This window comes from Quercus suber, unplaced genomic scaffold (genome assembly GCF_002906115.3).
Source record: "Quercus suber isolate HL8 unplaced genomic scaffold, Cork oak 2.0 scaffold_925, whole genome shotgun sequence".
Classification (NCBI taxonomy): domain Eukaryota; kingdom Viridiplantae; phylum Streptophyta; class Magnoliopsida; order Fagales; family Fagaceae; genus Quercus; species Quercus suber.
Window position 1 is genome coordinate 148,953 of NW_027070348.1, and position 12,712 is coordinate 161,664.

Consider the following 12,712-nt stretch of genomic DNA (forward strand, 5'->3'; position numbering starts at 1 on the left):
AACTCAACCATCACATAAATTCAACCCAACTCAATCCAACCCAAATAGATCGGGTTGAACCATGGTAAGACAAATTTATTATTATTATTATTAAATTAAGTAAAAAAATATAAATATAAATATATTAAAAAACTCAAAAATTAGTATGTGTAACTTCTTAAAGACAAATAACACTAATAACTAAACAATAATAATAATTTATTAGAGTTTATGTAAACTAATTATTGTTATCATCGTGGATTTACGTTTTATCCATAATTGCCCCCCCCCCCCCCCCTCTTAATTCTCCTTTGCTTTCTCTTACATTCTATCAAAATGGTTAGGTTTCTTGGAAACAATAGTCTCTCTGGAACACTTCCTAACCTAAAGAGTGAAGAACTTCTGAATGTGTAAGTTCTCATAACATAATAATACGTCATCTTAATCTCTTAATGTTTTCCCTTTCAGTATGATTTAACATTATACTTAGGTTTCAATGAGATTATAATAATGTCATCTTAAATATTTAATGTAAACCTTTCTAGTTTTTCAGTATGCTTTAACATTATTCTTTTTTATTTTTTTATGTTTCAAGTGAATCTCTTGGGTATGTGTATCTTTTTCATTTCAAGCAAATCTATGTGTGATTGTGTGTGTGAGTGAGTATTTTAGTATCTTTTAACAATATTCATCCTTGGAAAGATGGCTAACTGAAATGGTCAACTAGGTAGAGTAGCATTACTTGAGATCCTATACTTGTTACAAGCCTAAAAAGTAATCAGATAGGTTGCCCTTGGCAGAATTTTGGAATAACAACAATTTTCAAACCACCATCAAGACTCCCTTTGAAGCCTTGTACGGGTTTCCAATTTCCACCCCCTTGGCTCATAGACTACATACTTAGTACTAGCAAACTATAGACAGTTGAAGACATGGGAGCAGATCTTGTCTATCCTCAAAAACAATCTTGTAGCTACCCAAGAAAGAATGACTATACAAGTTGACAAACACAAAATTAGTTAAGAATACTCAGTGGATGATTGGGTGTTCTTGAGACTCCCTTACAGACAAAAATATTTGGGACTTCAAAGCCATTTGAAGTTGTCACCGATATACTTTGTTCCATTTAGATCGTTCAAAGGATTCCTCTGAATTTTAGATCCGTCTAGTCTTTCAAGTATCTATCTCAGGCCAAAATTGGGAAAACATACCACTCCTTTGTCAACATATCCTCAAGTTGATAAAATAAGAATGTATTGACCCATTGTGATGAATTAATCAATTAATTTAATCAAGTTAATTAATTAATTCAATTAACATGCAATAGCATGGTAGCACAAACAAATCACCAATTAACTAAATGCAGTGAAAATTAAATTGACACGGTGATTTGTTTATGAATGGGGAAAACTTACATGGCAAAAACCCCACCAGGTGACAACAAGCGGTTACAAGTAACGGAATTCCAGTACCTTATACTAACCTATAGTTAAAACCTTACCCTAATATCCAATTGGACTTGTTCTGTAGTGACAATCTTTCCTTTTTAATGCACGACTCCCAATATGTGACTAACCAATTCGATGCGCAGATCTCAGTCTGTGACTTACTCACCAATTTAATAAAGATGTTGGCTGCAAAATTCTTCAGTTCATCACATGATGAAGATCACGAAACTCCTTGGTCACAAAACCCTTAGGTGTACAAACACAGTAGCTTCTTCAAGAGAAAGATGAATTAGGGCAAATTCTGTCTCTGGTCACAATTTACATGAACACAACTTTGCTTCACACTTGCACGCCTTTTGACAGCCCTAAAAATAATCTTTATATATGTTTAGGGTTGTGAGAAAAAAAAAACCTAAATATGTACACATGGATTGGATTGAAATTAGCTCTGAAAAATTGAATTTCATAAACCTCGACAGATAAGGTATCTATTGAGCTAGTTGTTGAGCATCAGGCTTCAGCAGCTTTTAAACCTCGATAGATATTAGCTGTCGAGCTATCCAGCACTTCCTCACTTGTTTCTTGGACAAATTTGCATGGCTTTAACACTTGATCTTGAAATCTTATTCCTTGAAGCATTAAACATATCCTAGATCTTCCCAATTATAAGTAAAGTGCGCTTTGTCAAAAGATTAACAAATTCTAATTTGACATTAGTTCCTAAAATCAAATTACATATGTCCTAACACAAGTTAACAAAGAGGGGGATCTCTCTCTTGAACCTGAAGAAATCTTACAAAGAACAGTGACTGAGCTGGGCAACGAGGTTGCTATAGAGGTGCTTGTCAACTCAAGGCACTCATGCAGATTATGTTACATGAGAGTTATTCCATACCTTGCAGCTCCAATTCCCTCACCTTGTGGGCAAGGTGCTTTTCAAAGGGAGTGATATCTTGGGAGCCTAGTAAGGGCCTTGTGCTATGCATGCCACGCAACCCCAACCCATATGTCGTGTGCAAGCAAGTCAACAGCCAAAATTATGTGTGTAAGCGTGTGAAAGTAGCATCATGTGTAGGAATTATGTGTGAGAATCATGATGTGTGAGGGAAATAGGCAAGTAGGAAGCTAAAGATTGAATTACATTAAGGTAGTTGTTAGAGCAATTTGTTACAATTGGTTCATTAATTAGAAGTTATTTAGAGATAATCTTGCTTAAAAAATATGAAGATCTCGGGTATATATAGAATCATGTATTTGTACTTGCTCAATATGTGAACTAACAGCAAACTTGCGCGTTGCGCGTGATAATTATTTTTATGGTGGTTTTATTAATTTTTTTTTTTACAATTTAAACTAATTTAATAAGGATGAATGTATTTCATAATCATATTTTTATTTATTATAGGAATAATCATAAATGTAATATAGGAACAATCATAAATCATAAATATAAATTTTGTCGTTCCAAAATGAAAACAATACAATTTTTCTCAGAAATTCAGAAGGCAAGTTAACATAAAAATTCATTTTTAATAAAAGTTATTTATAACATTTTGTGAATCATTAAAAGAAATATAAAATTTTAAAATTATTCTTTTAGTTTTAAACAAACTTTCTCAAGCCTTATTTTTTCTGTCTACAATCCAAAACACTGAAAAACATAACTAAAAGATTAGTAAAACTTAACAATGATTAATTAGACCAATTAGGAAAAAACTTTGTTGCTGATAATCTATTAAGGTTATTTTCTTTGCAAAAATTGTAATTAAGGTTATCAAATAAACAATTATTAGCAAAATCTAAGAATTAAATTTCTATATATACATTGTTATACAATAATAATAGTAATTAAAATAAAATTTCAAAAGCTAAAATTTGTCACCCATTTGATTATTTTCATTTGGCTAAGCAAAACGTTTGATTTTCTCTAAATAAATGACATTATAGAGTACTTCTAATACAACTATTAAGAGTACTTTGTCCGCCACAAAGAATTAAAAAATAAACAAAAATTAGTACAGTCTCATAGTTTAACGTCTAAATTGAGCACTATAAAAAATCATGCTATGTAATAGAATAAAAACCAAATTATCCAAATCATGCTATGTAGTAGAATAATATTTTTTATGCTATGTTTAATTCCTTATAACGCAATAGGATAACATTTAACAATTAAAGAGGAAAAAAAACAACAACAACAATAACAATTAAAAAAAAAAAAATTAAATCACATTAATCCAAAGTAGAGTTTTAAAGAATATAAAAAATCAATCTAAATAAGAGATGCAAGAAAAATAAAAAATCCACCAAAAAATTGTGTGAGAGAGAGAGAGAGAGAACTTTTTTTTTTTTTTTTTTTTTTTTTTTTGGTGAGGAAAAACTATGCATAGAATAGAAGAGATAGTGATAAATTTATAGTAAGAGGGTGTGAATAAGAAGAGACAAAAATAAAGGAAGATGAAGAGAAAGAGGAAGAATGATATTAAAGTAGAGGGTAGTGGGGAGATGAAAAGGTAAAGGAGGGAGAAAGAATGAAGAAGTAGTGGGGAGATGAAATGATAAGGGAGAGAGAAAGGTTGGAGAAGTGTAAATATTAAAAAAATAAATGTTAAAAGCAATTATAGGAAAATTGAAAAAAAAAAATCCCCTTTAAGCTAAAAAGGCTCACACAAAACCCTAAAGTTGAACTGAAAAGATTTTGAGTTGGACTTGATAGTGGAACTAAATAAATAAAAAGTGGACTGGATTAATTATACAGATTTATTATAGGGTGATAATGGAAATAAATAAATAAGTAGTGGGCTGCATTTATAGGACTGAAATTTGTAAAAACCATTTTAAAATTATCGAAAAATTATATTTTAAAAAAGAAAAGAAAAAAAAGAATGACATGGCAGCTGATGTGGCGCAACGTGAGAGCAGCAGCATTAAACGCTACGCTTCAGCTTTTAGTAATATATAGATGATAAACTAGTTCTCTCTAAACTCTCTCTACCTTCTCTTGGGAGTCCACGACTACCTCTAATTACCCACTCCAATTCTTCCTTCACTAGTTAGGATCCATACAACTGCTAAGCTTAGGGACTAGTAGAAAAATTACACTAGGAATAGAATAGTACGATGGGCCTAAGCCCACACATGGACTTGGGTGAATCTAACCTTAACAATGGAGAAAGTTACCTTTCCCTATAAATGGGGAAACACCCCTTCTTTTTTTGCTTAAATAATAGTATTGTCATATTCTAGAATTCTACTTTCTTTTCTTTCTTTATTTTTATTGCCTAACTACCCTTAAAATATGTTAAATATACCAAAAATATTAATTAATTAAGTAATTTCTGTTATTATCATTTCAAGTTTGCATAATTCTTAAATTAAATTGATCAAGGGGCAAAAAAGAGAAGAAGAAGAAGCCTTTCTTCTTTGTATGGTATCTTCTAAATTTCATGCAATAAAGCGTGTCCAAATCAGAATGTTTTGCATTTAGCATGTGACAAATTGATAAAGCAGTCTAGTTGCTTGGTAGATTTGTTATATTGAGGTTTTTTTTTTTTTTTTTTTTTTTTTTTTTTTTTTTTTTGGGGGTGCATTATGTGTCTGCTCAATACTTTTCACATTCCTTTGCATTCAGAGATTTGTCCTACAATCATCTGTCTGGAGGATTTCCCTCATGGGTAACTGCATCCTCAAACTTACAACTGTATGTATCTCAAGTGATAGTACTCTTTTCTTTCATATCTTTTTCTGAATTTAACACCTAGGTATGAACACCAAGTGCTATTGACATAAACCTAACTGATTTATTTTATTATATGCCACATGCATGTAATTAATTTATTCCAGCCATATTAATTTAAAGAATATTAATTAATACTAGTTAGAAACTTGAACTTGATTTCTTTCATTCTATGGATGTCTATCTAGCTATACTAGAGCTTTTGGAAATGATGATTAGCTACCTCAAAAGAAAATTTCTAATGCTCCATTTTAAAAATAAGAAAAGAAAATAAAAAAGAAACATCATGTTAACTAGGTTGACAAAGATGGTGGAAACTATATTAGGTATAGCCCATCCTGCATAATTCTTTTCTTTTTATTTTTTATTTTAAGGTCATGTCAAACTCTAATAAATCTTTATGCCTCTTCTATTACTTGGTTAACCGTTTTCCCTTATTTAATGAAAACCCTAACAATGCTCTTCACTATAACTCAGTGGGTGTTAACTACTGATTTTTGAACAATGGTGGCTTCAAGAGCCAATGCTCATTTGTAAATATCTGCTGTACCAATGTTTTAATTTATTTTCCTATAGATCATCTCTAATAAGTATCAGTTGTGATATTGACGAAGGATCATTGGATAAAATTATGTAGGAATTTGGTGGCAAACAACTTCATATTTGACAAATCAAACGTAAGGTGAGCTGTGGTTCCTCCTCTCATGCTCTTTTAACAAAGAAGTCCAAAAGTAGGCATGAGAAAGAAAGTGATCACCATTTCACATCTTTAGTTGAATGAATTCTTTCATGAAATTTGTTAATTCAGACAAGCATTAGTTATTCCCTGTGTTTGCAGTGTTATGCCAGGACTGAATTGCCTCCAGAGAAATTTCCCATGCAATAGAAATTCTCCACTTTGTAAGTTATTTCTTTCTTATACTTTGTTATGGGATATGATAGGGCACAACCTATCATGATGGATGGGGCCCCAGTATTTTCCCATAGGATGGTGGGATCATATATAGATTCAAATCAAACTGTATCAAATTAATCTACAACCATAAAAAATTAGATATCTTCCAATTTTCTTGAGTGTTGTGTAGCCAAACAATATTTGAACAATGAACGGTATTTCCTGTATAAGCTAAAAAATTACGTCCATTTTTTTGAAAAAGGAAAGAATAATCTAATTCATCCTTCCCCTTTTAAGAGTTTCCTTTGATCTGTTGAATGGCCGAATTTTTACAAAACCTGACATTATTATAGCAGAAAGTGGGTCAGACCTGTTAATCTTGATAGGGTAGTTTGCTTTATCTCTTTAGTTATTTATGATTTAATTTAATATCAAGTTAAGGAAAACTGTGCTGCATCTCAGGTATTATTTTTCTATTGATACTTCCTTTATATCATAAATAAAATCATAAAGGGGATGAAACACATTTGTGTTCTTTTCACAATGAGAAACTTGAAGTAAGAAGGCAAATTATAAATGTTAATTCTATAGATATCAAAAAAGTTACAAGAAAGTCATACTGAAATTTGGCTTTGTGGCAGCTCTGAGCTGTTCTCATTACAGCTCTTTTTGAGATTAAATAATCTAAAATTTGGATGGTTATTGACAAAAGAAGTATGCATGAACTTTGCTACCAGCTTGAGCCTTCATCTTTTATAGACACAACTTTAGGATGGACAGAAGCAATACCCTCTTATTTTATACACGCTTGTGTGTATTAGAAGAGAGAGAGAGAGACAGAGAGAGAGAGAGAGAGAGTTGTTGCTTTCTGCAACTATTAATTTTACCCTGATAACCTGAATGATTAATGTATGATGCCTACTTTATGAACTTCAATTATACTTGGAAATGAAAGGTAAAATATATTGCATTGACATGTAACTTATATAATCACACTCTTCCAAGCCAAAATCAACCTGAATATATTTCTTCTGAACAGAAATTTGTATTAGCTTCTTTTGGGAAAAAATTAGTAAGTGAAATTGGTTGAGTTTACATAATCTAAAAGCTTCAGTGTGAATCTTTTATTTTTTAAGTTTTAATTTTCTATCATGACATGTGCAATCATAAGGATTCTACAGATGCAAAATTTTCAATCAAGTGTGGCGGCCCAGAGATGCCTGCTGAGGGTATAGTGTACGAGGCTGAAAACTCATCATCCTTTGGTGCAGCATGGTATTATGTAACTAATACAGAAAAATGGGCAGTCAGCAATGTGGGGTTGTTTGCAGAGAGAAATGATCAAATTTATGTTCAACACACTTTGGCACAAGTCATTGCAACTAACACCCCAGAACTTTACCAAACTTCAAGGATGTCCCCAGGATCACTTAGATACTATGGCCTTGGTCTTGATAATGGTCTTTATAATGTCAGCTTGTTTTTTGCTGAAACTGGTTTTGATGATCGAAGCTCTCAAACTTGGAAGAGTCTAGGGAGGCGCGTATTTGATATCTACATTCAGGTAACTCTAGATTGCTGTAGAGAAAAAGTGTACTCCATTCTTTAACTAAAGATCATTACCTCCTCCTGTAGAGTTTCTATAATACAATTTCTATTTATTTGCATAGAGTTCCATTTTAGTTCATTCAATAATAATTATAACATTCTCCTATAATTTCTTTTCTAGGGTAGTCTAGAATTGAAGGACTTTGACATATCAAAGGAGGCAGGTGGGGTGGAGAGAGCAATTCGGAAGATTTTTAGGGCTAATGTGTCAGAGAATTATCTTGAAATTCATCTATTTTGGGCTGGCAAGGGCACTTGTTGCATACCTGTATACGGTTATTATGGGCCACTAATTTCAGCCATTCATGTTGTTTCAGGTAATGTATATGATATGATCTATGAATTGATTTGTGATGTTTTTGATATGATTATTTTCTGCTTATTACTACTGATAAATAATTACTCAGATTTTGTATCTAATGTTCCTGGGATTCCACCAAGCAATCGAGGAAAGAAAAGCAGGTTGGGTTTGATTGTAGGAATTGCAGTCCCTGTTGGAGTAGTGAGCTTGTTTTTCATATTTGCAGTTTTCTACATGAAGAGAAAATTACACTATAATGAGGAAGGTAAGAACATAACAGCAGTAGTGGAGGTTCTGGTGAAATACAGCCTAAGAAATAAACACTAATGGACTCTGTACCACTCACTTTTGGCTAAAATTCAAGTTACTCTCTGATATTAGAAAAGGCTAAATCCTAGAGTAGTTGTTAGAAAAGTGTCAGTACTATTATTGCTTGGATAATGATATGGATCCTTTTCATGAAAGGGAATAAGGGTCCAGCTTAAATTTTCTGCATAAGTAATATCTTCAAATTGAAATCCAATAATACCAACACCCCTGCCCCCCCTCCCCCCAAAAAAAAAAAGAAAAATCAAATTCTTCAAAATATATAACTATGACAACAATGAAGAGTTTAATCAATTAACTAGATCCTCTCTTGCTTGAACCTGCAGAGCTTCTTGGAATAGGGCCCCGACCAAACACTTTCAGTTATGCTGAACTGAGAAGTGCAACCGACGACTTCAACCCCTCAAAAAAGTTAGGGGAGGGAGGATTTGGACCTGTTTCCAAGGTAAACACTTGACATTACGTTTGATGATAAAACTAAGTCAGCAAAACCCTGAATTTCACTTTTCGTGTCACTGATTTTTACAATTTCACAGGGCACACTATCTGATGGGAGGATTGTAGCTGTGAAGCAATTATCGGTGGCATCTCACCAAGGGAAGAGTCAATTTGTAACTGAAATTTCTACCATATCGGCTGTGCAACATCGTAACCTTGTGAAACTATACGGATGCTGCATTGAGGGAGATAAGCGCCTTCTTGTTTATGAATATCTTGAAAACGGAAGCCTTGATCAGGCACTATTTGGTAGGAACATACTTTATACTCATTTCACACCTTCCATGCTTTCCATAAAATCATCATTCATTCAATTATTAGAAATATTTAATTATTGCTAGAATTATGAAGTTTAATTAGTAAATCTATCATCTCCTAATAGTTTAAACTTTGGGGAGAATATGTAATTTAATATGCTATCAACTTAGGAGGTCCTAAGTTTGATCCTTGTCTCCTCCACTCTATCTCTCATTCAAAATCTCCCGTATTGAGCCTCACCTATCAAAAAGGAGTTTAATCTCATATGTGAGAGGAAGTGTTAAAATTATGTTGTTAAATGATTAAATTTACCTTTTTCTTATAGGTAATTTAACATTGTATTAGAGCAATAGTGACTAGACTAGTCTTTTTGGGATATAAAGTAGACATGGCTAGCACTTTTTTTCAAGTGGTTACAAATAACATTAAAGCCAAATTGGTAACCTCTTGTTGAGCTCAGAGACATTGCTCCCACAAAGTGGGCTTGGACGAGAACATTAGGGATTTAAATGGAGGATCTTGTGATGCCCTAGATTGATATTGAATAGCAAAGTGTGTGTTGAGTCCCACATAAGGCATATATTGGGTTGTGGGTTTTGTGAAAACTATCATGAATCTCAATTGTGACTACACTAGCCCTTTCGGGGTATAACACAGATGTGAGTAGTGCTTTTCTTTTTGTGGTTACAAAAAAATTGAGAGAGGGTGATTGAATACAGATTAAGTCATGAAACAACAATATCAGAGAATCAATTTGGTTTTATGCCTACTATTTTCTTACTTAATCGTCTAAAGGAAAGATATAAAAAGGTCAGTAAAGATCCCCATATAGTTTTTATTAACCTAGAGAAATCATATGATAGGTTATTTGAAGAGGTTAGATGGTGATTTTAAGGGGAAAAAGAGTCACTTTTATGTATATTAAGTAGATTAAGGATATATATGAAAAAGATGTAACTATTGTGAGGACAAAGAAAGACATCATAAGTTTCCTATCTTTATAGGTTTGCATTAAAGATAAATATTAAACCCAAATCTCTTTGGGTTGGCTATGGATGAGTTCACCATACCAATTCAAAATGAAATCATCTGATTTAAGCTTTTGCAAATGATATAGTTTTAGTGGATGAACTAAACGTGGAGTCAATGTCAAATTAGAAATTTAAAGAGATGTTTTAGAATGTAAAGGATATCTTCTAAGTAAAATTGAAGTAAAGTACAACCTATCAAAAAGAAATTGAAGTGCATAGAATGTTTTTTGGGTAACAACATAAATAAACTTCATAAGTTTTAAGACTTGAGAGTCAAGAGATACCAAAGAGTTAGTGCCTTTGATATCTTAGATCCACAATTCATAAGGGTGGAGAGTTTGAAGATGATGTGAATCATAGGATACATGAAAGCAAGGTGAAGGAAGTGGAGATGCGCATTAGGAAAATTGTGTGATCTTAGAGTATTTATTAAGTTAAAGGAAAATTTTTATAAGACTGTTTTAATACAAACTATGATTCATGGTACTAAATGTTAGGATCTTAAGAAAAAACATGTTCATAAAATTATTGTAGCTTAAATGAGAATATTAAGATGAATAACTAGAAATACAAAGAAAAAATTATATTTGAAATGAAGAAATTTTCTTTGAAATAGAAAATAAATTGATGAAAAGATGAGAGGGAGTCACTTGAGATGGTTTAGTTACATGCAAAGGAACATGATTAATATTCTCATTAACATTACTCAAAGTAGTAAAAAAAAAAACATGTCAATTAAGGAAGCAACAAAGAGTATGATTTTAGATAAGATCGAATGACAGAATTGAATACATGAGCCTAATCTAGATTAATCTATGGAGGATCTATAACCAATCCCAAGTTTTGGGACTGAGGCAATGTTGTTATGTCATTAAGCATTGTCAATTATGTTTTGGACCACTGCCAAATAATTTGAAGTAGACCAAATCTCATATGACAATATGTTTTTTACCCCGGCCAAGACATAATCTGATTTTTCCAAACTCTAATGTTCTCTGACAATATCCATATGGGAAGCTTTGTATCATTGCACTCAAATAACTCTTGAATCAGAATTTGGCATTTGATTGATAACTCTTAATCTAATTAGATGGGAGCTACTACTAATGCAGGAAAAAGTAAGTTGCGTCTTGATTGGCCTACTCGCTTCAGTGTTTGCTTGGGAACTGCAAGAGGACTTACTTATCTCCATGAAGAGTCAAGGCCAAGGATTGTACATCGAGATGTGAAGGCTAGCAATATTTTGATTGATGGAGAGCTATGCCCGAAAATATCAGATTTTGGATTGGCAAAGCTTTATGATGACACTAAAACCCACATCAGCACTCGAGTTGCAGGGACCATGTAAACTCCTTATCCACTTTCTCAAAGCCATTTTGTCTTTAATGGCCTGTTTTATATTGTACCAAGGTGCATAATACAGTGTAAGATATAGATCCTTATTTAAGTATCTAACAATCAATCAATAATCACTAGATTCAATAGAAGAATGATCAATAACTATTACAAACTTGAGGATGCTATTGGAATTTTTTTCTATTACTAATAATCAAGTTATCTATGGAAATTGAACCTGATCAGAGGCTATTTGGCACCGGAATATGCGATGCGTGGGCACCTGACTGAGAAGGCTGATGTTTTCAGTTTTGGTGTTGTTGCTTTGGAGATCCTAAGTGGGAGACCAAACTCAGACAATAGCTTGGACACTGAAAAAATTTATCTCCTTGAATGGGTATGGGAAAGGAAGTTTCTTTCTTTTCTTTTCTTTTTTTCTCTCTTTTTCCACTTCTTAATTTATTGCATTTAAAAAAAAAAAAAATTCTTATTTTCTCTCCTTGTCATGAATCACCAGGCATGGACTCTACATGAAAATAATCAGAGTTTAAAGCTGGTAGATCCCACATTAACAGAATTTGATGAAAATGAAGCTGCTCGAGTGATAGCAGTGTCTTTGTTGTGTACACAGGCATCACCAAACATGCGGCCACCAATGTCCCGTGTTGTGGCCATGCTTGCTGGAGATATTAAGGTAGGCATTGTTACATCAAAGCCGAGCTATTTAACTGATTGGAATTTCAAAGATATTACAAGCAGCTTTTTGAGTGAAGAAGATATAAAGCATCATGAGGATAATACTAATCTTAGCAAACTCAATGATCCATTGCCTTCTGCTGTGAATGTTATTGAAACCATGTTTGGTGGCATAATTGGAGATGGAAGGTGAAAACATCTGTCTTTGTTGCAGTCACTCAGTGATGCTACCTTTGCTATCTAAGGCACCTCAAATTCAAAACTCTTTATGCTTGATTGGCTTTCACATTTTGCAAATGATAATATGTGATGTCATGTGTGTAAATACTGAGATATTTGTCTTGTCTTGTATCATGATTTCAATCAACATTGAAAATTTTCTTCTTTGGGAATTTATACGGTTATAGCTGCATAATATCGATTTGAAATCATATGCTTGGCCACAAGTTATTACTATCAAAACTTTATTTTGATATTTGCAGTCTTCTTCTCACTATTTATCCTATAGATGAAATGGCATACGGAGTATGAATGCTGCAAAAATATGAGAAATAGCGGGATTGGTAAGCTATGCACATAGGAAACACAAATTAGCCTTGT

General features: G+C 32.7%; 1 protein-coding gene across 1 annotated transcript; it reads left to right on the forward strand.

The window, feature by feature from the left end:
• The first annotated feature begins 291 nt into the window (after nucleotides 1-291).
• LOC112024408 (probable LRR receptor-like serine/threonine-protein kinase At1g56130) lies at nucleotides 292-12,379 on the forward strand. The gene is made up of 11 exons (XM_065768365.1): nucleotides 292-389; nucleotides 5,059-5,127; nucleotides 6,002-6,063; nucleotides 7,240-7,622; nucleotides 7,788-7,983; nucleotides 8,074-8,232; nucleotides 8,621-8,739; nucleotides 8,831-9,041; nucleotides 11,194-11,425; nucleotides 11,663-11,813; nucleotides 11,934-12,379. The coding sequence occupies exons 1-11, from the start codon at nucleotides 316-318 to the stop codon at nucleotides 12,303-12,305; spliced, it is 2,028 nt and encodes a 675-aa protein (XP_065624437.1). The 5' UTR covers nucleotides 292-315; the 3' UTR covers nucleotides 12,306-12,379.
• Nucleotides 12,380-12,712: the final 333 nt, after the last annotated feature.

Bases quoted from the DNA above. Each gene is read 5' to 3' on its own strand.
- LOC112024408 (XM_065768365.1), top strand. From the start codon at position 316: ATGGTTAGGTTTCTTGGAAACAATAGTCTCTCTGGAACACTTCCTAAC. The intron at 7,623-7,787 runs GTAACTCTAGAT...TTTCTTTTCTAG, and splicing joins TATTTGATATCTACATTCAG to GGTAGTCTAGAATTGAAGGA. The intron at 9,042-11,193 runs GTAGGAACATAC...CTACTAATGCAG, and splicing joins CCTTGATCAGGCACTATTTG to GAAAAAGTAAGTTGCGTCTT.